The sequence below is a fragment of the Zootoca vivipara genome, chromosome 9 (assembly GCF_965207765.1).
Source record: "Zootoca vivipara chromosome 9, rZooViv2.hap1.1, whole genome shotgun sequence".
In the NCBI taxonomy this organism is placed as follows: Eukaryota; Metazoa; Chordata; class Lepidosauria; order Squamata; family Lacertidae; genus Zootoca; species Zootoca vivipara.
In genome coordinates this window covers 7,610,452-7,637,772 of record NC_142592.1, presented here as the reverse complement: position 1 = coordinate 7,637,772, position 27,321 = coordinate 7,610,452, and the positions used below count along the sequence as shown (strand labels likewise).

The 27,321-nt window shown below is 44.2% G+C and overlaps 1 protein-coding gene across 1 annotated transcript; it reads right to left on the bottom strand.

The window, feature by feature from the left end:
* Positions 1-140: 140 nt before the first annotated feature.
* DLD (dihydrolipoamide dehydrogenase) lies at positions 141-21,476 on the bottom strand. The gene is made up of 14 exons (XM_035126502.3): positions 21,310-21,476; positions 17,150-17,225; positions 15,729-15,808; positions 14,557-14,625; positions 11,547-11,616; positions 9,536-9,636; positions 8,461-8,604; positions 7,204-7,305; positions 6,249-6,439; positions 4,429-4,599; positions 3,766-3,955; positions 2,012-2,149; positions 854-943; positions 141-673 (listed from the first exon to the last, which is right to left on the bottom strand). Exons 1-14 carry the CDS (start codon positions 21,346-21,348, stop codon positions 608-610), a joined length of 1,527 nt encoding a protein of 508 aa, XP_034982393.1. The 5' UTR covers positions 21,349-21,476; the 3' UTR covers positions 141-607.
* Positions 21,477-27,321: the final 5,845 nt, after the last annotated feature.

Here is a 27,321-nt window from a genome sequence, read left to right as displayed (position 1 = left end):
TTTTCTTTCAATGAGTTTCACAAAAACAGAGGTGTTTTTCCATTTTTAAAAAATGTATCGATACAAATGGTTGTTCACAGAGCAAAACCAGCTGTATGTATTTTGTCCCACATATCAAGAAGAGTCGAGACAGACTAGCCTTGGTTTAAAAATAACTTTAAAAAGATTGTGACGCGTTGAAACCTATTGATATCCCTCTCACTAAAATTACGACAGCATTGTGCAAAGGGGACAGCGGCATATTTTAAGTATCATGATATTACAGTATCAGTTCCTTGGCAATGACAGAACAGCAACACTGGGTAGTATCAACAATTATATTTTGCCCAAGTACATGATGGACTCTCTTTAAGCACGCTACAACCTTAAACTGCCATTGCTGTAGCATGTCTTCTGCAGAAACCTAGAATGTACAAACAAGCAAACGTACTTAATGTACAGCTGTTGGGTGATTCCCCAACCCCAAATCTGTTTAAATAGCTCATGTTGAAAAGAAAAGTTCACTTAGTTAAGTCCCAGAAGTTTTCAAATGACTCAGCTTTTCACAAAGACTTCGGTCAGTTTTCAAAGGAAAATATGCTTTGTGTGTTATATGTATCCTTTTGCTTTAGAAATTGATCGCTTTGCCAAATGATGCTGCTAGGTTGGCTTCCCTGAAGGCTTCAGACACAGTCTGTTGAGAACAAAAGAAAGTAATTAGGAAAAGGTAATGGGGGGGGGGGTCGAAGAGTCGGACGTGACTAAACAACAATGCGGGGGAAAGAGTAATGGTGGGGAACCTTGCAATTGTTATCTGGATCTTCAATTAACCCACAGAGAGACAAAAATGACTAGACAGTTCACACCAACTTACTGGATGTGCGTGGCAAACTCTTGCAACATCTTCACACGATGCACCATATTCCATTGCAAGAGCAGCTTCATTAATCATTTCTCCAGCACCCTGGATGGGGAGGAAATTATTATGATGCAAGTAATAAATGTACAAGAAAAAATTAAAAGCAGAGGTACAGAGAACTATAAATAAAGCTCTGTATTCTGTGCTTTTAGAAAGATTATCAAAATTTGGTGTTAAATCTGATTTGTGTTAAATGCTTAAGGTAAACAACTATACACCTAGCAAAGCCTTAGGGCTATCAATGAAATCTTCATTAAAATATGCAAGTACTGATTAGAAAAAAACAAGATTTACATATTATACATGTGCATATTTCATCAGCTGCCATTGAGTTATTCCCTTGTGAGAGAAAGCAACTGGGGAACAACACTTCTAAGATGCCATTGGCTTCTTATATTTGTATGTAATAGCATCATAAATCTGGGTTTGGATGCCTGTTTGCATGCTTTCAAGCATAGCTTCTGAGACACTCAGGATGTTTAAAGTTGTGCATAAGACCAAATTATATGCTTTTAGCACTGCACACAGAGTGCTCTGAATGCAGTGTGCATGATGGGTTTTTTCATGTTCTGGTTTGCTTTTGTTTGTTTTTAAAGAATTGCATTCTGCTGGCGAATGCCATGACTGTCAGAACCTCACACTGAGGAGTATGGAGTAAGAGAAAAATCATACACCACAAAACTCTGGCAAAGTCCACTGTGCCGCACTTGGTAGTGGCACATGGTAATGGCACACTATGACGGAGGATTTAGGAGCCAGCATGTGAAAAGCCTTAAGTCTGCAATCCAAAAAAATTCAAATTCTGCAGTGGACTAAGTTATGCAAGAAGGGATGTGTTTATTTAAATGCCCATGAATCCATCATTTGTTGTGGCATTCTTGGGTTATCTTCTTGAATTATGGAAGGAAAAGGTACACAGAACACCACGAGGCATGTAAGAAGAGCAACTGAGCTGTGGTAAACAAAACAGTCTTGGGGATATAAACATTAAGCCACCACCAAATGCTTAGAGGCCAGAAGTATACATGGTTGCATATAATGAACTCCCGACCACCAGGACCAAATACATTCAAGATTCTGAAGCACAACGTGCAGATTCCACATAGTACTCACTGCGCCTAAAATATGCGCTCCCAGCATCCTGTCTGTTGTTTTGTGACTTAGCATCTTCACCAAGCCATCTGTGTCAGCATTGGTCTTCGCCCGGCTGTTGGCAGCAAAAGGAAACTTGCCAATCTTGTATTCCACCCCCTAAAAAGCAAAAGACCGTTATAAAAAGCTGGACATTATCTCCTGCACCTGGCAGAAAACTCAAGTATGACTTCTCAGGCTGCATGCAGGCAGAGATTTACTAAGGCCCCAGTTCGCTGCCTCTGAGCTCTGAAAGGTCAAGTTAGGGAGGGGGTGCTCACATGCTACTCCACACAAAAGTATTTCATACATAGAAAACTAGGTGTCCGGGAGAGGGTTCTATCCTAGCCTTCTCCCAAACACAAATGTTTTGTGTGGAGAAGCATTCAGTCCTGGAGTTGCAACCCTGCCATCAGATGTGGTGCAGCCCAGTTTACATTTTCATGAGGTCCGAAGAAGACATGACCATTATAGATCCATGTACAGAAACTGCTGCAATTGCTTAAGAATGTGGCGTGGGGAGTGGACACTTGATTTAAGGCAGTGGCGCTCTCAAAATAGCCCCTTTCCCCAAATTGTTTTCTTCCCACTGGGGCTGCCGTAGCAGAACCTTACAGAAAAGCACTTGCAACTTTGGGACAAAAGGCAGGAAAACTGAAGAGCACTCAGAAGACACATATGACACCAAATATGTAACATTCAGAACTGCAGCAGCCTTGTTTCTAACATCCATGGGGTTCTCACTTCCGCAAGTTTTTAACAGTGGTTTGTTTCTGGGAGCAGGACTGAACGACGTCTATGATTCCTAGCACCTCGCTTTGTGTACTCATGGCTGCTCTATCACTACCTAAAACAATGACTGGGAGGGGGGCACATCATGAAAGACTCCCTCTCCTCTCCGCTATAAACTGAAACACTGATATTCAAGCACATTGTTGCTACGGCCAGCTCCATTATTCTACCCCTTGCTCCAAAAGAAATCCAGGTCCAGTTTGCACATCACATTTAGCTATATACCTATCTGATGAAGTGTGCATGCACACGAAAGCTCATACCAAAATAAAAACCTAGTTGGTCTTTAAGGTGCTACTGAAGAATTTTTTTTTATTTTGTTTCGACTCAGACCAACACGGCTACCTACCTGTAACATTTAGCTATGGTTAGCTTAGTGTTAACACACAAGCATTCAGGTACTCACAGTAAAAAAATCACATTCCTCCACTCCTCCCCCCAGCTGTTCTGGTGCAATGTTACTTGGCACTAAGCCATGGTTTGGTTTAGCTTTATGTCTGGACCCAGGCTGGTGAGCAACAGGAGTTCACCCCGTCGTGGGGATTCGAACCGCCGACCTTCTGATCGGCAAGCCCTAGGCTCAGTGGTTTAGACCACAGTGCCACTTGCGTCCCCTAATTTGATTAATAATAATAATAATTCTTTAGTGAAGCTCAAAGCAGTTCAAAGCAAAAAATACCTTCAGTAGTCTGAAAAGTTCTTAAAATTCATGGGTTGTCTGGAGCAAGAGCCTGGGGTTCAGATGATATTCTAAGCTAAACTACAGTTTAGCTCTGGGCAGCAGGACTACTGGGTGAGGAGCAAACTGGCCGACACGTTTGCAGCAAGTACCTGCACAATCATTAAGTTCATGCTTAGCCGTGGTTTGGCTTAGTGATACATGCAAACCAGGGCATAGACACACTGCTCTACTATGAGTGAACAGAAGAAACTATAAATAGTACCTCTTCTTTCAGCTGTTCCTCCGATTTTCCAATCCAGGCAACTTCAGGATGTGTGTAAATGACTGAGGGCACACAGTTGTAGTCAATGTGAACTGCACCTCCAGCGATTCCTTCAACACACAAAATACCTTCATCTTCCGCTTTGTGAGCAAGCATCGGTCCAGCAACTACATCGCCAATAGCATAGATGCTGCCAAGTAAAGAAAAACAGGCAGATAGACATAAAAACATGCACTGTAACAGCAGCTTTTGACCCATTGTCCTGAATATACATGGAATAGGCTAAAAATAATAATAATACAACGAAGAGCCAAATTTCTAATCTTATTTGAAACTATTCATTTTTTTAAGGTAAAATGACTTTGAGCTACAGTCTCGTTTTAAGCCAAAGGTAAATGAAGGCCCAAGGTAAATGGGCTTGTTCTAGTCATCCTTTTCTAGCATATATTAATTATGATTGTAGTAAGAGTAATACAAGCCAAAAGAGGAGATTGTAACAATCTGACACAGTATAAATCTTCCTCCACTTAACCAATGCTCCCGCACTAAACTACAACCAGTTTTTATACCCATCTTGTTAATACAACGGAACCTTAACTTTAAACTCAAAACAGCAACTCAGAAAAAACAATTTCCAACAGCCCAACTGACTACTTCACTTACTTTGGGACTTTGGTTTGGAATCTGTTGTTGATTGGGATTCTTCCCCTATTATCTAGTTCAATACCCACATCTTCCAGGCCAAGATTCTTAGTGAATGGGCGCCGCCCGATACAAACCAGAAGTACGTCGCAAGTGATCACTTCTGCCTTGCCACCAGCAGCAGCTTCAATCCTGGGGGGAAAGGAGAAGGGCAGTCTTCATGAATAGAGAAGCACTGTTAGTACACCTGTTGTCAATGACTCCTGATCACTCCTTTTTATCTAACACAGGCATCCCCAAACTGCGGCCCTCCAGATGTTTTGGCCTACAACTCCCATGATCCCTAGCTAACAGGACCAGTGGTCGGGGAAGATGGGAATTGTAGTCCAAAACATCTGGAGGGCTGAAGTTTGGGGATGCCTAATCTAACAGTTATGGGTCGTTACATGGATAATATGTCAATGCCCTGCAAAACTACAGCAAATTATAGTTAAGCCATACTAGATTTACATGTTTTTACATTCATGTCACAGTAAGTGACTACAGCAGTTCTCCAACAAACAGCTTAAACGAAAGAAATATTATAATCATCTCAGTCACAACAACACCATGTCTATAATGAAAGGTGGGATTGTCTCTTAAACCCCCTTCGAATTGTTTCGACTACACCTTGTCCAGCTAATTTCTGAATCTTGCCAGCTGTGCTACAAACAATAAAATCAAACGGCATAGGGATTTTGTGAAATTCATAGAGAGTCTACACATCGAGAGTGTAACAAATTCAAGTTTAAACTTTGTGGTTTTTTATCCAGCCACCACATGCAACAAATGTAAGATTTTGAACATGTGAACAGGATGCCAATGCCTATTACATTAGAAACATTTCAATTTGTGCAGTGTAAGAGGCATAAGTAACCGTCATTATCCAAGATTAGCATCTCCAAGAGGACTTGTCTGTGTTGTGTGTTTTTTAAAGCATGAACTAATGGTTTACATCACCTACGTCAGGGGTAGCTCTGCAGATGTTGGACTCCCAACATCCATCAACCCCATCCAGCCTGGCCAATGGTCAGCAGGGATGCCTGGCTATGAGACAGGGTGAAGCAGTCGCCTCAGGCAGTGGGGGCACCGCCTGCAGAGAAACCCCACTGCTTCCAATGAGACTGTAGCAAAATATCATGAGATCTCACTGGAACCTGTCACTTTGCATCGCAGGTTATGGAGGCTTTGGCACCAGAAGCACGTGGGAGTTGAAACCCAACACAACACCTAGATGGCACCACATTGGGCGACACTGAAAAAAAATCAATGGACCAGAATAACGTTATTTTAGTGGGTCTATTCCCTGAGTGTGACTCAAGCTACAACTCAGTATATTTGATTCTACAATATACACTTTCCATGCCGATAGCTACAGTTCTGTAAACATGTTTCCAGAGATGAAAATATATTTGAAATAGCCTAAGAACCAGTCTCATATACAGTAATACTTCCATGAACACCCACCTCGACTAGCGTCCATTCCAGCGAACATCCACGGCAAACCTGGAAGTACCGGAATGGGTTACTTCCGGGTTTGTCGCTTGCGCATGCGTGGAAGCGCAAACTGCTCCATGCACGTGCGCAGATGCAGCGCTTTGCCCTGTGTCCTTTTCGGCTAGCGGCCGGGGCTCCGGAACGGATCACGGCCACAAAACGAGGTTCGACTGTATATATATAGATGCCAGTAATTCCACCACTCCCTGGATCCCAAGTCTGAACTGGGGCTAACTTAGGTTTTATAAAAAGTAGACAACCTGTTTCTTTAAGTTACATATTTACGTAGTTGCATACATACTTACGAAACATCAATCTTTCCATCGGGTCTCTTGGTAGCACCGGTAACTTTAGTATTCAGTTTAAATTTAAAGCCTTGCTTCTGGAGAATACGCTGGAAGTTCTTCGATATCTCCATATCAATACCCAATCCACCCACATGGCCCAAGAACTCCACAGCTGTCACATCTGCACCGAGACGCTGCCAGACTGAACCCTGCAATGCAAACAAGCCCATTTTTACTTTATTTAAGAGAGAGAGAGAGAGAGAGAGAGAGAGAGAGAGAGAGAGAGAGAGAGAGAGAGAGAGAGAGAGATTTTATAGCTCCTGTGTATTGCCTTTGCTACAAATTCATCTGACTAATGGCAACCATGGAAGATTTAATTAACTCCACCAGAAATCTTTAAACAGCCCATGAATGTTTTTTAACCTTTTGCACAACGCCTGCTACACTTTCATGACAATTTCCCTGACCGATAAATTTCCTTAACTAGGAACACAATAAACCAGGAATGGGGAACCTGTGGTCCTCCAGAGGTTATTGGATTGTAACTCCTTCCAGTCCTGCAGAAGCCCTGATATATGTCAACATTTGTGCAAATATTCACTAAGCCCCATGTGTTCGATTGTGCAAGCATGCAAGGCTGCCAAACAGAACGGCCTAGAAATAAAGCCTGTATGGCATGGGACCTCCACGTACCAGTGGATAGAGAGCTGCTGCTATTTGCACAACTGTTGCCATTTGGAAAACTATTCCTGCGATTGCAAGAATCATAACAGCCGTATAAGCAGCCCTCATAGAAGGGCACTGGTATATTCAACCCATGTTTCCTTAGTACCTTGACTGGTTTGCGTGACTGCCGTCAGCCCAATAGACCCCTACAGGCAATTGCATGAGGCCCAGAAATATTTTTTCGCATGTCAACTAGGAATATTGACAGACGCTGAAAAAAATTAAAAGGAGGTAGAGCACTTCTTACCAGTTCTACACCAATGACTCCTGCACCAATGACCACCATTTTTTCAGGGACTTGCTTCAAAGAAAGAGCCCCCGTGGAAGATACAACCGTATCCTCATCAATCTAAACAAATTTAAAAGAAAATAAATTCTCCCAAATATGAGACTTTTGTATAAAAGCATACACTGTGTATAAAATGCCAACATTTTTTTCAAGGTAATATGTAAGACAACAGTCATACCACCATGAACACACCCAATCTCTTCTGATCTCGGAAGTGAATATTTAACAGCCACCACACCATGGTATGTTTAGCCTATTTGTATTTGCAAACGGGATTTGTTGTACAATATATATTTGAGCTAGTTTCCATGTTGCAAACACCTCTGGCCATAAGCAAGAAAAGTTCGACCTGGCCTAATTATGGTTTCTCTGAACTTAACCATGGTTTATTTCAGGGCAGCAAATCACCATTTGAAACCATGTTTTGCTGCTGGCTTACAAATCTTAGCTTCCTATCAAGTGTGGATTGTTATTACATTTGAACTCGGGAGCCTGGCTTAACCCTTGTTATTTCGGTGCCCTGTTCTTGCCATTCAACCAGTTACCTCAGCACAGGACAGAAGCAGCTAGAAAATGAAACCATTCTCCAGACCAAGCAACTCTCGCTGGCACTTTTCCAGAAATGATCCTCCTCATTCTGGATTGTATACAACATTAGTCACACAGAGGAGACCCCTTGAATGGAATGGGCAGAACTAACTTGGGCCTTTTAATTTCAATGGACTTAAGTGGATACAACTCTTTGCCTAGCAACAGGCTCCCTTCATCACACAAGCCCTCTGGTCTACCTTTGCTGTAGCTGTGCAAGGTGAAGGGCCCTCAGCCTAATTTGCCAGCACATACAACTCAAGTCCTAGCAAACTAGCATGATTCTTACACCTATGGAAGGTAACATAAGTAACACTGAAAACAGAAGCAACAAAGAATACTAATGTTCCTATTTGACAGTCCTGTCGCTGGAAAATTATCACTTGTTACTGGAACACATTAAATGACCTAACAAAGGCACCTGAGAGCTAGAAAAGGGCTAAGAATTTCTGATCCCAATACAATGTTAGGCATGTATCTGATTGAGGTCAGGGAGAGGAAGATTTCTTGACTCAGGGCATGCCAAGCACAGCTGAAAATGTGGGTTTGCTGGCCCATTTTTGCAGTCCGTTAATGGCAAGTGAGCAGTGAGCACACTAGTAAAAAAGTTTTAAAATCAAGTCATACCGTAATTCCCGGGAAAGGTGTTACTTCTGAGCCAGTAGCTATGAGGATGTTCTTTGTATTAATGACCTGAGTGCTGCCGTCATCTTTCGTTGCAGTGACCTGGTTTTTGCCAGTTATTTTTCCAAACCCAGAAACATGTGTCACCTTCAAAAAAGAAAGCTCTTCTTAAACAAAATTAACTAAGAAACATTCCAGATTGCAGCAATGCTATCATTTACCCTTTTTAAAAGGAGGCCCTGAAATCTGATACACAGAGGTTGATGGAGTAAAGTTTGGGGGGGGGCTTTTTGTGGCACGGGGCACACATAAGATGTTTCGGCTTTGAAACACACTGGTGTTTTTAGTCTAAGCTAACAACTCTTTAAGTTTCCATGCATTTAATGAGTACGACTTGATCCTATCAGCATTCAGGTCCCAGTGATCCCCAAGAACACCCAAGAGGAGGCCAGCCAGCCACCTGTTTTTTAAAGTGTGAAGAAAGTATAGAAATGAATATCTTCACTTTGAAAGGAAGCTTGGCCTACAAATGAAGCAGATTAGGTGGCTGGCAAGCCTTTAAAGAACAGTGGGCATTCAAGCAACACAGGGGGGGGGGACTGCAAGCAGCACACATATTGATGGGGCTTCCACCTTCAGCAGTTGCTACGGTAGTGGATATGCAGCCCATGATAAAAGTTCTAACCAAGCCAAAAAAACTTCATCCTCTGGTTCTTCAGGGATGTATTTGACCATGTTCAGGCTATATGTCTGAGCAAAAGGAGTCAATGATTGATCTGGCTTCTCGCGCCAAGAACTATCAGTTTAGATTTGAAGATGGGATTAAAACCACTAATCTCTGGGCAATAGCCAACGTTAATCACCCTCAGGCTATATCCATCGATTTCAATGGGTCCACTCCCTGTATGACTTACTTGGGTATCATATTCCATGTGATGAATTGCAAATTGGGCTGCAGTCCTGGCAACCATTTATAGAAAAGCGGCAATTTACACCGGCACCAACTTCTAAAGTGACCAAGAAATGGCCAGGAATAGCGCAAGCAGCAAACTGCTTTTGGTTCAGAGTCCAGACGTACCTTGTTCTGTTTAAACAAGTGAGCAATTCCCCCTGTTAAGGCCTTGACTGCACCACTTTTCTGCTCCATCATCTTCTCTAAATTCAGTTTGAGTCCTGTAACTATATAAGTATGTGCAAATGGAACACAGACTTTATTTTTGCAGACTTAAGCACATAGCAAAGTTCTTACAGTTCTATTAAATGCTTCAGTGAAATATCTAGCAAGTTTTATTAACTTAAGACACCAATATCTCCCTTCCTTCATGTATCTCCATTACCCCGGTGGGTGTACCCTACAATACTGAAGTTGTATCAGAGGATTCCTTTGAGATTTTCCACAAAAGACCCTGCTCTAAGATAAAACGTGGTGGCTGTGGACAAGGCTTGTCTTGTGGCTGGGCCCCAGTTCTGCAGATCCCTCCCCAGGAATATGGCACCAGAACTAAAAAGTGTTACCGTATGTGCCGTCAAACTCACACTATTATTCCATACTTTTAGTGGAAGATGTATCTTTATGCTGCTAGTGATATCTTGTTTTTTTATTGATAGACATTCTGTAACATTTTGGACTTAGTAATTTTCATTTGTTTAAATTTTCATTTAAAAGCACTATTAAAAGGGGGGGCTACAAATGTCTTGAATAATAAAACAATGTTCAGTCTATTTATCATTTCAATTTATCCATTTAAAATGTGTCTCTGATTAATCAGGTGTAATACACCAGCACCACGTTTCTTAAATAAAGCCCTCACATAGGAGAGCATGCCTCTTCTAAGAAGATGCTTGCCACAACAAACGTTATCTACAACAAACGTTATTAAGTCTACATCAGGGGTCCCCAGACTTACCGAGCGGCGGGCCGGTGCCCGCCGCGCCGACCGCGCGGTGGGCCGGACTGCAGGGGAGTGCGCGCGCAGCGGGCCGGAGGGCGGGGGAGTGCGCGCCCGTGCGCATGCGCACACGCACACGGGCGGAAAAAAAATCGGCGAAAATCGCTTGTGCGCATGCGTATGGGCCTCCCCCGACCCGGAAGTGCACCAGAAATGACCTCTTCCGGGTCGGGAGAGGCCCGTACGCATGCGCACAAAGGATTTTCGGCAATTTTTTGCCGATTTTTCAGATCGCCGCTGCGCCGCGCGCCGTGAGAGTGGGCGGCGGCAGCGGGCGGCGGGGGTCGTCGCGGGCCGGATTGGAAGGCCGATTGGGCCGCATCCGGCCCGGGGGCCGTAGTTTGGGGACCCCTGGTCTACATCTTGCTTTAAAATGTTAAGAGTTATTTCTGTGAATTCAAAAGACAGGTTAATACATACTGCATGGCATGGTGACTAAAAGAAAGAGAAGTAGGCCTATAAATTTGGCTTATATATGTATATATTTTCTAATGATTTAAGTTTGCTTAGATCAGAATCAAGACCATAGCCATGGAATGACCTGACTCTTTCAGGTTGCTTCCCTGAATTATTAGCTTTCATTTAGAACAAAATTGAAAGGCAAGGCTTCAAAAGCCAAAGAACATTCCGCTTTTTCATGCAGAGTGGAAGAACATTGCTTATTCTCCCACCTGCTCTAAATCAAGCAGTGATTTATCAAATCTCACCCACAGGAGCAGCTTGGGGAAAGGAACACAGGGCTGCACCAGGAAGCAAGTGAAAGCCCCGCTGTGCGCAAGGAATGTTAAGCATAATTCTTTCTATCAAAATTTAAGCCTTTTGACCTTTCCTCTACAGACAAGAGCAACTCACAGACAATATTTTACCCAGTAGCTCAAACAAAAGTAATGTACTGGATTCCAGCTAAGTATTGGCCTGTCTGGCAAGTTTCTGGGTACATATAATTTTAATTTAATTAACATTATTTAATTTATTACATCCTTTTAAATATGCAGAGTTGACTCCCTATTTTTTGGGAGGACTATATTAAGAGGATACAGCAGTCTAACCCAATATCCAATCCCGTAAATTATCTCGCTATGCACTAGCACAGCAGAACCAGGATATTTGGAATGTCAACAGATGGTATTTCATACTTACTTTCGATTCCTCTACTAGCAAAGTCCTTTCCATGGGCTAAATGATACAGATGTGAATTGTTTAGCAAGGCCTGTAACATAAAACAACATTAAACAAAGCACATAATTTCCAAAGGGGATATTGTACCGGTAGTAAAAGATTAGTGCAGTTCAGGAGTGGCTAACCTGCAGCCTTCCAGATATCGTTGGACTGACTGGGGCTGATGGGAGTTGGAGTCCAACAACATTTGGATGAGCATTGGTTAAGTCACCCTTGCTATAGTATGACATCACTACTATTTATCCTAAGATCAGAATGAAGTAATTTCACATTGTAATTTCACAGAATGAAGTAATTTCACATTGGTTATTAATATGGCTTCAGGAAAACACCACCATGTTCAGCACTTGATGCCTGCAGTATCAAGTGAATGAATGAACGGAAGTATGAATGGACTACATAAATTTCCATAAAGAACTTCCTTATCAATTCACATTATCTCAAATGCAATGGAGAAGAAGAGGAGGAGGAGGAGGAGGGGGGGAGTTTGGATTTGATATCCCGCTTTATCACTACCCTAAGGAGTCTCGAAGCGGCTAACAATCTCCTTTTCCCTTCCTTCCCCCACAACAAACACTCTGTGAGATGAATGAGGCTGAGAGACTTCAGAGAAGTGTGCCTAGCCCAAGGTCAGCCAGCAGCTGCATGTGGAGGAGCAGGGACGGGAACCCAGTTCACCAGATTACGAGTCCACCACTCTTAAACACTACACCACACTGGCTATTATTCAAGAGAGTCAGTTCACACAATCAGCTGCTTGTCATGAAGTAATCAAGTGACACAGGTGCATGAGTGAACCAATGCTCCATTAGTTATCAGTTTCATTAATACATCTTTGTAACTTTCATGCAGCTGGACACATAAAAGCAAGTCACTTTGACAAAACCATCAAGAGTTAAGCAACAATGCAAAGGAGCAATATCAACTCAGCAGCCGCATAGGGTTCACATTTGGCATTAATTCTACCCAATTAGTCGGGAAGTCACAAAGATTCTCAAAGAAAATGATACTTCATATTCCAGAATAAAAAGACAGCTACTTTCTTTGTATCATATTTAAAAATAAATTATTGGATTTAAACCACATGAGATTTATTTGCTCCTGTGGGCATTCTATGTCTAATTCCAGAAGTAAACATGTGTACTTACATACATAACTCAGATTTTAATAACTATAGTCTTACCCTTACAGGTAAATTTTAATGAAAAAAATAGTAGGCAGCACCAGTGCCATGTTATGAAAATCGAAGCCTTAGGCCAAAGCCTCATTAGCCTGCTCTTTAATCTGATCCTGACCAAAACAGCCACACCTCCACTGTCAGAAAAATAATAATCAAGTGTAGGGTCAAATACAGGTATTATTAGCTGTTCCACAACCAATCTGACATGCTGCATGGATGGAACTTGCAGACTACCAGATGATCTGCAGACTACAGTTTAAGAACATCTAGTCTAGCGTATACCTGGCTAGATGCATTGAACTGTAAATTAGAAACTCTTCTGCATTAATAAATGCATAGCAGCCAAACCCAGCCTCCAAGGCGTAGATTAAATAAAGTAGTATTTATTTATTTTATATATTAGTATTTTATATTTTATAGGAGTGGTAGCTGTTGCTTGTTAGGCCCCATTATTAAATTTTGATGGCCAGGTTTCACTCATGAGAGTTAGACACACCAGGTTGACTTAAATAACAAATGTACTACCAAATAACTGACTTCCAGATCCTGGCAACAACCAGCCATTTAAGGTGAAATCGCTTTTCCTTTCTTCTATTGAGAAGGATATAATCCAATTAAAACTGAATACTAGTATCTGTTACATTTTCATCCTGCCCTGCCTCCAAGGGCTTCAGGTACCTGATTCTCCCACATCCATTTAATCCTCACAGCTACGATTCACATAAGGTCACTCTTGAGTTTCCATGCTCAGCCTCTCTGTCCGAATTATGGTCTGACACACTAACCAAAGATGCTGCAAAATTACAATTAATGACTTCTCATACTGTTGGACCGTATTGGTTTTTCCCACTTGGCCTGAGATAGTGGAGGCCTGACTGACTCAAACAACAAAAGCTGAGGCTGCTGAACAGACTCTTGGGTAGGGTTACTGTTTAGGAGTTCCTGTTCCTGTTATTCATATTAAAAAAATTTATCTTTATTTTTAGATCTTCTATGATTCATGTGGAAATTGTCCAGTTTAGCTGTGTACAGAGCCGTCTTTAGCATATGCGGCACCGGGGTGCAAAAAACTGACCAGTGCCCCCAATTTTGGGGGGGAGCTCAGAGTTGTTGAGCTTTTGGGGAGGGCACGCAACTCTTTCCCAAGCCACTGTGGGTGGAGGGAGGAGAGCAATCCCCACAGACACTTGGGAGGGAAGCTGCACGCCTTATGTGAGCAGCATGCGTGCACTGGGTAGGCCTCTCGACGGCCCACCAATCCAGGCATGCAGGAGGGCGGAGCCAGCCGGCTGCCTCAGGGCCTGCAGCAGAAAAGCCTGAGGCACTCCAATGGGCTTTGCTCTGCTCCGCTTGGCAGCGGCTGGCCTGGCTCTTCAATCCCCGGACTCCAAATCTCAGCCCTGGGCTCTCAGCCTGGCGCCCCTGAGAGCCCGGCGCCCCGCACCCCTAGCACCTATGGGTAAGCCGGCCCTGGCTGTGTACTTTTTGAAGTGCTTTATTTATGACTACTTCTGTTATGCTTGTGATTATGTAACTCTTTTCATGGCTTTAACTATGGAAAGATTTACATAATCACAAGCATAACAGAAGTAGTCATAAATAAAGTGCTTCAAAAAGTACACAGCCAGGGCCGGCTTACCCATAGGTGCTAGGGGTGGAAAGGCAGCATGCAAATAAAATGATGATGACGACGATGCTGATGAGTCCCAGTAGTACTTCTGTGCAAAAATGAATGTAGATATTCCTCCAATCTAGATACAGCACAAGGTGAGAACTAAAAACTGTACCTACCTTTGAAGGTATGCATCCAACATTCAAACAGGTCCCTCCTAGTGTTGCATTCTTCTCCACACAGACCGTCTAAGTATTAAAAGGAAAATGAATTTTCATAAAACAGTCTCCCCTCCATAGATCAAATAGGCCACAATGGGTTCCTGCTCTTTTATTTTCAAATAATTCATTCTTTTTTTAGAGCACTCCTATAAGCATTTTTTCTAATGGCAAAACTTTCATTCTGTTAGAAAGCTCCCATCGTTCCTAACCAATGGCTATTCTGACCAGGGCTGATCAGAGTTGGACTGCAACAACATCTAGCGAGTCTTAAGTTCTCCATCACTGCTAGAGAGAAACAGATCTCCTTCTGAAGAAATGTCTGATATAACCTCATCTGCTTCGAAGACACCATTATTGTCTACTACATAATAACAGCCACATCTCTATATGAGAGACACACTTCAGAAGAGTTTATTCTTAAAGATTTTATTTCAAAATGAGTCTGCTATAATGTGTATTCTCTATTAGATATATCTGGCAAATTTAGCTTCCTCCTATCTGTGCCAAGTGAAGTCTGCACATTACCTTTCCAATGTGATGTGGCTTTTGTTCAACAAACAACTCTTTCCCCCAAGTTTGTATAGCAGGTTCTTTAGACTGCAGGCAATTCATAAGAACACAAGGGATCCTGCTGGATCAGGCAAATGCCCCATCTAGTTGAGCTTTCTCACAGTGGCCAACCAGATGCTGATGGGAAACCCACAAGACCTAAAAGGCCTCTCCCCCTTCCAGTTTCCAATAACTGGTATTCAAAAGCATACTGCTTCTAACAGGTAGAGCATAGCCATCATGTTTATTGGCCACTGATAGTCTTGCCCTCAATGAAATTGCCCAATTCAGGCATAAGCAAACTCGGCCCTCCAGATGTTTTGGGACTACAACTCCCATCATCCCAAGCTAACAGGACCAGTGGACAGGGATGCTGGGAGTTGTAGTCCCAAAGCATCTGGAGGACCGAGTTTGGCTATGGCTGGAACCCTCTTTTAAACCCATCCAATTTGCATCTTCAAGATACAGACGGCCAAGCTACAAATGGCCGTCTTCCTTTTGACATAATTGCAAGAACCACAACTACAAGATTATCTGTGCCACGGCTACATTATGTGATTATTCTCATCCTGTTTCCTTACCTTAAAGCCAAGTTGAGCAGCTTTGATTGCTGCAACATACCCTCCAGGGCCAGATCCAATGACAGTAACATCTGCATCAACTGACAGAAAAAGATGTCAGATGTTTATAAGATGTGGAAGATGTAAGAAAACATTTTACATTTTAAAATTTTCCAGTCAGATATTGCACAGACAGAAAAACGAGATCACACAGGGTTGTGTGATCCATTGAAGCAGATCCACTGAAATCAACAGACACGACTAAGTCCATTTTTTCCAGTGGGTCTGCCCATTGTATCTTTCTTGGATACAATTCCTCTACTTATTCTTTGAAATGAGAGAAAAAAGCAATGCAATTCTTTCCATTTAAAAAGAAGGAAGTTTCTGAACATGTCATCTACCAGTGCTGCATTAATTTTGATTGGATGCACATTCAAGAGTCCATCCACATGTGTTCCAATGCAATTAACTGCACATAGCTAGAGACGTATCAGGGCATTTACATTATGACATAATTATTAAAATGATTTATATACTGTCTTTAAACCAGCAGTTACCAAGACAGTGTATAATGCAAGACAGTCCACTAAAAGATTGTTGTTGTTTAGTCATTTCCGACTCTTCGTGACCCCATGGACCAGAGCATGCCAGGCACTCCTGTCTTTCACTGCCTCCCGCAGTTTAGTCAAACTCATGTTAGTAGCTTCGAAAACACTGTCGAACCATCTCGTCCTCTGTCATCCCCTTCTTTCCCAACATCAGGGTCTTTTCCAGGGAGTCTTCTCATCTCATGAGGTAGCCAAAGTATTGGAGCCTCAGCTCCACTAAAAGATATTTCAGTATAAAAAAGCCTACAGGAACAGTAACAACTGATACAGCAATCCATGTGAGCAATCAAACCAATCAGTCTTCCATGGCCACAGATTATTATTTATCATCATCATCATCATTTTTATTATAGCTAATATCACAAAAATACAACAGTAAGCTTGAGGTATTGTAACACTATGTTTGCAGTATCTCAGCTATGTTTTCCTTTTAAATACAGTACATGGAAAAGGGGCCTGATCCTTTCCAGTCACTACTTCTGGCGAACCAGAGCAGCACACGGAAACACCGTTTACCTTCCCGCCAGAGCAGTACCCATTTATCTACTTGCACTTTGACATGCTTTCGAACTGCTAGGTTGGCAGGAGGAGGGACCGAACAACGGGAGCTCACCCCGTCACAGGGATTCAAACCGCCGACCTTCTGATCGGCAAGCCCTAGGCTCAGTGGTTTAACCCACAGCGCCACCCGCGTCCCTTTTTACAATGTAGTAACATCTTAATAATACTGAAGAACACCACAGAGGCAGAAATGGGGGGAAATGCCCCAAAATATTTAAATGTACAGTTTAATGTTACTTTTGAATGGAATGTTTAAAGTTACATAATATTTACCTTGGTCAGCATAGGTTCTTAAAGGCACTACAGAAATGCCTTGTAAGCCAGGCTGGATCCGGTTAAAATGGCTTCTCTGATTTGAAAAACAAGAAGAAATAAATTTATGTTTTCCAACGAGGATAGTGTATGTATTAAAGAAACACACAAATTGTTACTCACAGGATTAACTAAACTCATTAAAGTTCAATATTCATTTTAAAACCTTCACTTGTCCTCCCACTTTAGTTCCTAAGGAGATATACTTTCTATGGGTCATTTTCTTCTTCAGATCCTCAATATCTGTATTTATCATTTGAAACAACTAGGCTGGGGTGGAAATTATCACAGTGTATTGGTAAAAACCCTGCCCCACTTGTGTGATTTCTGCACACTGAACAACACTTTTGTTTACTATGCATAATTAGCTACTGGAGTTAGAAAAATAAATGTTGGGAAAGTTCCACTGAAATCTATTTTAATGAGCACCTATTCTGAACATTGCCTTTCACTGCTGATTGGAAGTGGCAAAGTCTATGTACAGATAACACAAGTCAACACTTCCTCACTTTTTTTTAACCTCTGACTTATTAGAAAATACAAAGAATGACACCAAAGGTCTCCGTGGAGCATGCAAAAGGCCTCACAGACTGCCTGGCATCTCTTATATAAGGTGATACTCTCTAGTGCAGAACAGCTAACAAAATATGTCCTTTATTTCAGAACACAACAGAAGAAGAGTCCCTTCTTTTTGAATTCTCCTCCTTGAAAAGTCAAAGGAATAAGCCTCTCTACCAGGCTCAGACACAGATGCCATAAAAAGAAACAAGTAATGCAAAGTACAATTAAGTAGATCAAAGGATTGCCAAGTTTTTTTTTAAGAGATGGCAAGAATAAATTTGCAGGAAGCTGCTGCAATCCCCCCTTACCAGCCCATGTTTCTTGCTTAAGTTTGCTGCAACCACATATAAAGATGCCAAGCCCATTCACCACCCACCAGCATAGGCAGCATGACTTGGTGGTCAAAACAGTAGCAAACTACTCTGATACCTTCTCCCCAGCTAAGGAGGAATGTAAAACCCACCCCAGAGAAGCAGCATATATACTGCAGCCTACACTAGATGCAAGGTGCAATACACCTGCTGGGATAGCTCAGTCAGTACAGCACGAGACTATTAAACCTTAGGGTCATGGGTTCAAGCCTCCCATTGGGCAAAATATTCCTTCATTGCAGGGGGTTGGAATAGATGGCCCTCATGGTCCAATTCCAACGCTACAATTCTATGACATGGCCACCACAGTACTAACAGCTGTTGGGCTTTTGAAGTTTTGTGGCTTCTCTCCTCTGTCCTACTCCAAAGCTCCGTGTGCATAACAAGCCAGAGTGGTCAGCTTCATCTTGTTGTTGGAATCCATCTGTCTCTGGAGGCAATGGAGTTGTGCGCCTTTGGGGGTGAAATCAAACCGTTGGGACAGTTGTAGCATTTTGTTGCCGCTCTGGAGTAGATGACAGCGTACAGTTGTGCTGCTGCAGCAGCAATAAAAACTTCATAGCAGCAAATAAAACTTCATATTGTTGTTGTTTAGTCGTGTCCGACTCTTTGTGACCCCATGGATCAGAGCACGCCAGGCACTCCTGTCTTCCACTGGTCAAACTCATGTTTGTAGCTTCGAGAACACTGTCCAACCATCTCGTCCTCTGTCATCCCCTTCTCCTTGTGCCCTCAATCTTTCCCAGCATCAGGGTCTTTTCCAGGGAGCCTTCTCTTCTCATGTGGTGGCCAAAGTACTGGAGCCTCAGCTTCAAGATCTGTCCTTCCAGTGAGCACTCAGAGCTGATTTCCTTCAGGATGGATAGGTTTGATCTTTTTGCAGTCCATGGGACTCTCAAGAGTCTCCACCAGCACCATAATTCAAAAGCATCAATTCTTCGGCGATCAGCCTTCTTTATGGTTCAGCTCTCACTTCCATACATCACTACTGGGAAAACCATAGCTTTAACTATACGGACCTTTGTTGGCAAGGTGATGTCTCTGCTTTTTAAGATGCTGTCTAGGTTTGTCATTGCTTTTCTCTCAAGAAGCAGGTGTATTAATTTCATGACCGCTGTCACCATCTGCAGTGATCATGGAACCCAAGAAAGTAAAATCTCTCACTGCCTCCATTTCTTCCCCTTCTATTTGCCAGGAGGTGATGGGACCAGTGGCCATGATCTTGGTTTTTTTTTGATGTTGAGCTTCAGACCATATTTGCGCTCTCCTCTTTCACCCTCATTAAAGGGTTCTTTAATTCCTCCTCACTTTCTGCCATCAAGGTTGTGTCATCAGCATATCTGAGGTTGTTGATATTTCTTCTGGCAATCTTAATTCCGGCTCTGAATTACACCTGGAGAAGGAACTAGCAAACCACTCCAGTATTTTGCCAAGAAAACTCCATGGACAAAGACAACAGGCATATAAAAACTTCATATTAGTGCCCCAAGAAAACAGCCAGCACTGTTTGCAAAGCTAAGCAGGGTCTGGTATGGTTTCAAACTGGATTTTTTGTGGAGGGGTGGGAGCTGCACGTTGAGACTCCTATATTGCAGAGAATTGGATTTAGATGACTCTCCGTATCCCTTGCAACTCTACGATTCCATGATAAAGGAACACATAAAATTATCTTGCACCAGTGTTTGGTCTGGTATAGCTAAACTGGTAGAGATGCTCCAACTCAAGGCAGTGGGTTCGAGCCCCACGTTGGGCAAAAGATTCCTGTAGTTGTAGGGAGTTGGACTGGATGCTATGCCCTTTTAAAAATGGCTCTTTTGGGGGGAGTGGGGGTGTTACTGGGTTGTTGTTTTTATTTTGATTATATCTGTTGTGGCTTTATATCTTGACCTTGTTCTGTGACCCGCCCTGAGACCTTCAGGTAGAGGGTGGTATATAAATTCAATGAATAAAATAAAATAATAATAATAATAATAAATTTTGATGTGAGGAACCAGATGGGTTTCTTCATAAAAAAGGAAAAGGAGGGGGGGGATGGCAGATCAGGCTAAATTGAAGGCCTGGCGGAATAACTCTGTCTTACAGGCCCTGCGGAAGGAGATCAAGTCCTGCAGGGCCCTAGTCTCATAGGACAGAGCATTCCACCAGGTCGGTGCCATCACTGAAAAAGCTCTGGCCCTTGTGGAGGATAGTCTGGCTTCTTTTGGGCCTAGGACTCTTAAGCTGTTACTATTTGTGGACCTGAGGGTCCTCTGCGGGGCATACCAGGAGAGGCGGTCCCGTAAGTACGAGGGTCCTAGGCCGCATAGGGCTTTAAAGGTCAAAACCAGCACCTTAAACCTGACTCGGTACTCCACCGGGAGCCAGTGCAGCTGGTAAAGCACTGGGTGGATATGCTAACATGGCAAGGACCCCGTGAGGAGCCTTGCTGCAGCATTCTGCACCCACTGGAGTTTCTGGGACAGTTTCAAGGGCAGCCCCGAGTAGAGCGAGTTACAGTAGTCAAACCGTGGCATGGATCACTGTGGCCAGATCAGGGCAAGAAAGGTAAGGGACCAACTGGTTAATACCGCGGAGATGGAAAAATGCCAACTTTGCTGTGGCTGCAACCTGCGCCTCCATAGAAAGGGAGCCGTCAAAGGTTACATCCGAACTCTTAACGGAAGGCACTGGCACTAATTGAGCCCCCGCAAGAGAAGGGAGTTGTTTCCCCCAACCCTATACCATCCCGACCCAGCCAGAGGACCTGTCTTCGAAGATGACCCCCGTAGTTCCTTTCCAACTCTGCAATTCAGATCATACGGGCTGATCACCGCCTAAAGCACAGCTCTTTCTTCGGCCTTAGGGCTCCCCACGTCGCCGCACTACCACCCCCTGACCATCTGCGGGGGGGGGGGGTGTAGCCCCGACGGGACTCCCAAGGGGGAAGCACAGCGGCCTCCTCGACGGACGGCCGATTCCCCCTCACAGCCGCGACCTGGAGTGGCTTCCCGCCCGCAAAGCAGGTGCTCCGCCTCGGAGCTTCCCCTGTTGAACAGCTGCCTGCCGCGCACCTGCGAGAGGCGTCGGGCCCAAGGTCGGAGCGCGGCCTCGCCGGGGCGTCGCCTGAGCTCCCGCCCGCCCTCTCGCTCTGAGTCCAGCGGCGAGACCCGCCGCTCCTCGCCTCCCCACCCGCCCCCTCCGGGCCGCTACCTGGGCGAGAGCGCAGTAGACGCGGCTCCAGCTCTGCATGTCGGCCTCGTTCGGGCGGCGTCGCTGCCCCCTCAGCGCGAAGCACCTTCAAAGTTCGCCCTTCTCCGCCCGGCGGGCTCCCTTGGCGTCGGCGGCGGCGGCAGCAACGACTCGCGCAGGCGCGCGGCGGAGAAGCGAAGCCGGCCTCCCCGCGAACGCCAGGTTCCGGGAAAGGGGACGCAGCGTGCCCCCCCCCAGCGGAGGAGATCTCTTTGCGCAGCCGCGGCGCCAGCTGCAGATGCTCACGCAGGCGCGCGGCGGAGAAGCGAAGCAGGCCTCCGCGCGAACGCCAGGTCCCGGGAAAGGGCACGCAGCGTGCCCCCACCCTAGCGGAGGAGGTCTCCTAGCGTGGCAGAGGCTCGCGCAGGCGCACGAGGGAGAAGTGAAGCCGGCCCCGCCCCAAGGGCAGCCCCCACGGCGATTAGTAGCCTGAGATGCTGAGTGGGCCTTGCGCCTCCGAGGGTCCAAAAGAGCGCCTGGGAAGCTTGGCTCTGCGAGCGAGACGAATGAAACTCCTGCCTCGCCCTTTTCTGTTGCTAGCGGTGGAGGGAGAGAAGGGCGGATGCTTCGCATTTTCCCCTAGAACTGTGGCGTTGGGGAGGAACCCCAAGGGTCATCCATCCCAACCCCCTGCCATGCAGGAATCTCCCAAGGGACAGGTGTGGTTTAAGCACGCAGTTCTGCACTCACATTTCAAGGTGGGTAGCCGTGTTTGCCTGTTGGCAGAGGAAAGAAAACAAGAGCGAGTCGAGGCTAAAACGTTTATTATTTCGCAAGCCAGATGACACGTGCGGAATGAGTCGAGGCATGGAAGCAAGCTAGGGTCACTGGGCAATTAAGACACTAATTAAAATCTGCTGGTTTCAAAGCTGTATTCCTCTCTACAGGAAGAAAGTCTTATTGCACGTACTGCGCGAGTAATACCTTCCAAGTAAACATGGCTGCCAATGATGACTAACTGACCACTTAAGGTACGAGGGAAAACACATGCAAATACTTTCAAAAGGTGATGTTAGAACCACTTGTGTGCCTCACAGGATTGTTACGATGATAAAATGGAGGACGCTGCAGACACTTGCCTGGAGTTCCTCCAAGGAAAGATGGGAGAGAAATGTAAAAATGTAATAAATTGGCTCAATTTTTAAAGAAACACATAACATACAACTGATCCTCCTGCCTTTAGGTTGTGCACACTGTGCTCACTCCTTCCTTTCCCATTACCAATGTGTCCCACTTGCTAACCCAGTCTTTGAATGGTTTTGCAGTCCTTGAATGATGGATACTGGCAGAGTTGCCAAGGTGCTATGGGTATGTCTGTCATTTTAAAACCATTTTCTACTTGGGTTTGTTTTCCCCTTGTCTGCCAGGCCATTGCAGTGGTGTGTCCCTGATCCCAGTATAATGTGAGTATAGGATTGCTTGGCTTGGCTTGGCTTAGTGCAGATAAACCTGCATAAAGAAAAACCAGAACTGTGCTACAATGTCAAAACAAAAAAATAATAAAAAAGATTCCTTCCAGTAGCACCTTAGAGACCAACTAAGTTTGTCATAGGTATGAGCTTTCGTGTGCATGCACACTTCTTCAGATATCTTCAGATATTCAGAGGTACGTCAAACCAACACGGCTACCTACCTGTAACTTGTGCTACAAAGTGTTAGCACTTGGCTTGGGCTTTCATTTTGCATATTTACTTCATTTTTCATAGGGTTTTCTCAAACAGAAGAGTCACAAGCTAGGTCACAGCATAAAATAATCATAAAACACAACACCCAAGCAAGCTCATCCAAGAATATTTATAAAAAGGACAAATCCTACCCAAGCTGCTAAACGATGAGCACTAAAAGTCCAGAAAACATAGCTCACTATACTCCCAATTCACAGTCAAATACCTGAATAAACAGAAATATTTTAGCCTGGCAGCTTAAAGCAAACAATGATGGTATCAGGCATACTGGGGAGAGTATCACACAAATGGAAAGCCACCTCTGAGATGGCCCATTCTCATGTTGCCACCCTCCCTTAGAGAAGGCACACTGAGAAGGACCTCTGATAACTAACAGAGGCTGGATCTACATTGATCTGTTAAACTTTTTTTTAAAATTTTTTTTTATAAAGTTTAAAAGGAGTTTCCCATTGTCGCTGGCTCTGCAGAGCCGTCTGGTGTCACATTTTAATAACGCATTTATAACGTTTTAAACGACAAGTGTAGATTAGTCCACAGTGTACAAGTAGGTTCGTTTGAGGAAAGGCAGCCCTTGCGGGATTGAGGTCCTGAACTTTATAGGTTAAAATTACCACATCAAATTGAGAGCAGAAACTAAAGGAGAAGCAAACCTCATTTCATCGCATATTACTGACAACACACTTCAAAACTCCAAATGAACCACTCAGCATAAAAAGCAAGGGGGACAAAATTATCATGAGTACAACAAATGTGATTCTGTAAGAGACTTCAAAAAAATATCTGCCTTTTCATATGTGGGGCAACTCTCCTCAAAGAGCGAAATAGATTTTCCGGCACTCGTCTTTTAGTTATTTCAGTATGACAGTGTCTTCCATAAGGTGGCAGCATATGCCAATTTCCAAAATTCTTACAATTCCCTTGCTCTTCTTTTAATAGCCAGAGACAAATCAGAAAGCTGTGATTTAGTAGTTGGCAGGATATCAGGAAAAATACACAGGGATGATTCCAGTAGTTCGTGAAGACACTTTATTAATCAAGAGTTAACCCTGACTCAGTTCTGGCATATAGTGAGGGTGGGAAGTATTTGATCCCCTGCTAAATTTGCCCCTTTGCCCACTGACAAAGAAATGACCAGTCCATCATTTTAATGGTAGGTTTATTGTAGCTGTGAGAGACAGAATAATAACAGGAAAACTCCCAGAAACCCAGAAGACAAAAGTCAGAGATTGATGTGCATTATAATGAGGGAAATAAGTATTTGATCCCCTATCAACCAGCCAGATGTCAGGCTACCTGGTATCTTCACTGTATGTAATGAGCTGAGATTACAAGCACCTGCTGTAAGGGAGAGGTCTTACCTTTAATCCCAGCTCGTTACAGTACCTGTACAAAAGACACCTGTTGACAGAAGCAATCAATCCAGCAGATTCCAAAGTAGCCACCATGACCAAGACCAAAGAGCTGTCCAAGGATGTCAGGGACAAGATTGTGTAGACCTGCACAAGGCTGGACTGGGCTACAGGACTATTGCCAAGCAGCTTGGTGAGAAGGTGACAACAGTTGGTGCAATAATTCGCAAACGGAAGAAACACAAAATAACTGTCAACCTCCCTCGGTCTGGGGCTCCATGCAAGATCTCATCTCGTGGAGTTGCAATGATCAGGAGAACGGTGATGAAGCAGCCCAGAACTACACGGGGGGAACTTGTCAATGATCTCAGGGCAGCTGGGACCATAGTCACCATGAAAACAGTTGGTAACACACTACACCGTGAAGGACTGAGATCTTGCAGAGCCCACAAGGTCCCCTTGCTCAAGACCAAAATAAAAACTTAGTTGGTCTTTAAGGTGCTACTGAAGGAATTTTTTTATTTTGCTCAAGACAGTACATGTACAGGCCCGTCTGCAGTTTGCCAATGCACATCTGAATGATCCAGAGGAGAAGTGGGCGAAAGTGTTGTGGTCAGATGAGACCAAAATCGAGCTCTTTGGCATCAACTCAGCTTGCCATGTTTGGAGGAGGAGGGATGCTGCCTATGACCCCAAGAACACCACCCCCACTCTCAAACATGGAGGGGGACATATTATGCGTTGGGGGTGTTTTTCTGCATCATAAAGTCAGACTTTATGGTGCCGAATTACTGCTGTTGAGTCATAAACATACCTTTCATAGAACAGTGCATACAGGATTTTAGTGCAACAACAGTGTGAAGGGTATGGATATAAATGACTTTTCAACTCTGCTGCTCCTAAATCAGATTTTAAGAGCTAGCTCTCCTGGTATAATTCCACTTCCATCTTTCTGTGTAGCCTCAGGTTTATAATTCGTTCCACCACGAAGACACACCCATCCTTGAGTCGTTTGTGTAGGCCAAATTGGCATGTAAGAGTAGAGGCTGAATTGACCTGTGCAAAAATTGGCATGCGCTGATGAGATGTTTGTGCAATTGCTCCAGCCACTTTACAGATTCACCTACATTTACCAACCCCACTATTCAACCCACCTTTGGGCACCCTTTGTAGGCGAAGACTCAAACTACCTACATGTAATTATAGCCCATGGCCCCTTTAGAGGACCAACATCCATTTCAGGGGCAGAAAGCATTCAGGGGAACATATAACTTAACCCAACTGCTGCTTCCTTGCTCCAAATCACATCCTCCCCCCTAGCAGCTTTCTCCTCTTGTGGGATTTTAAAGTTATGTTTTCCCATGCTAAAAAGCCAGGAGGGGAGACCGTTGGCAGTGTAATTAGGGAAACAGGGACAGGAAAGGGTTAAACATCATGTGCCGCCACTAGCTGCCTCTTTCTGATCTCTCTCAACTAAGTGGTTTGAACAATCTAAATACTCTGTTGTGGAAACCATATCAATAATGCTCAATAAGGCCTGGGCATGGTCTAACATCTGTGTAAGGTTTGTGCAAATGAAGCAGGAAGAATGCTTAATAAACAAGTCATCTGAAGGAGCCCAGAGAATAATGCTACTATGGTTAACACATCCCATCTAGCATAGTCCACAGTGGGGGTACAACTGAATTCCTACGCGGTGTCGTCTGCCTTTCCTTTCCTGTTTCTTCTCCCTTTGAACCTGAGCTGATCTTCAAGTGAAAGGCAAGGCACTGTGCAGGAATCCACTGGAAGGTAGCCATCGAATGGACATTCCTTTCACCCAAACAATAAGCTGGAAGGGTCACAAACATAATAGCTGCTGTTAACCTTGCAAGCCGTGCTACAGTAACACGCTTGCAAGGTTTACCAGGGAACTGATGTTAATGATTATCTCTCGGCGGGCAGGATCGCGGCTGCTCTGTACTGAACTTGCACCAAGGTGCCTACCTTCAAGCAGCTTTCCGTAGGCGGCAAAGAGCATCATTACTTGGTATATTAATGCCGGTGTGGGATGGGAAAGGAATGGAAAGTTTTGGGGCAGCCTGGCTTGATCTTTGCAAGTGGGATGCACAGGCCCTGCTTTGGATGAGACATTTGCGTGGGTGGAACTAGCAGGCTGGAAAAGGCAGGTGGGAAATCAGGATCCAAACAGAAGCCACATTCTCCATGTACACATAATGCAACAGAGGGACTTCTGCTGTAAACAACTTCTGTTATTAGAGTATATTATATCCTACCCGACCGGTAGGAAGATCCAGGAACAGCTGCCACAGGGTCCGTTTCCTTGGAAAGAAAGACTCCAGGAGACTTTGGGTGTAATATGTGTTTATTTACAACTACAGCCATTGAACATGGAGGAGCAGGCAAATATTGAAATCCAGCAGCAATCCACTTCTTCTCCCTCCCTGGCAAAAAAGAACCGTCCCCCACCAAGGGGGGTGGGTTTTTCCCAACTTGTTTTTCTCTACATGCACCTGCATAGGCCAGGTGTATGTGCCCAGGAAAGAGCAGCTGTCACGAGGGTCATGGGTGGGGCCAATGGGGTGAGGGGAGGAGTCTGAAGGGGGACTCTGAGGGCCCATTTGACAGACTAAGGCACAGCAATGCATAGCAGGGCCAGCTAGTAGATAATAAAACAACAGCAAGCCAATAACCCCCATCCCACAAACACATCTGAAAGGATGTAGAATGGCCAGGTGATAGAGAAATGTTTTCACCTGGTGCCTGAAGAGATGTAATGAAGGTGCCAGACGAGCCTCCCTTGGGAGAGCATTCCAGAAATGGGGAGCACCACAGAAAAGGCCCGTTCTTGTGTTGCTGCCCTCCAGACTTTTGTGGAGGAGGCACACAAAGAAGGGCCTCAGATGATGATCTCAGGGTCCAGATCAGTTCATGTGGGG

Excerpts from the sequence above, each read along its gene's own strand:
- DLD (XM_035126502.3), bottom strand. The coding sequence starts at position 21,348 with ATGCAGAGCTGGAGCCGCGTCTACTGCGCTCTCGCCCAG. Across the intron at positions 14,626-15,728 it reads CTGCTCAACTTGGCTTTAAG|ACGGTCTGTGTGGAGAAGAA; the intron begins GTAAGGAAACAG and ends TTTAATACTTAG. Across the intron at positions 674-853 it reads GAGTTTGCCACGCACATCCA|ACTGTGTCTGAAGCCTTCAG; the intron begins GTAAGTTGGTGT and ends TGTTCTCAACAG.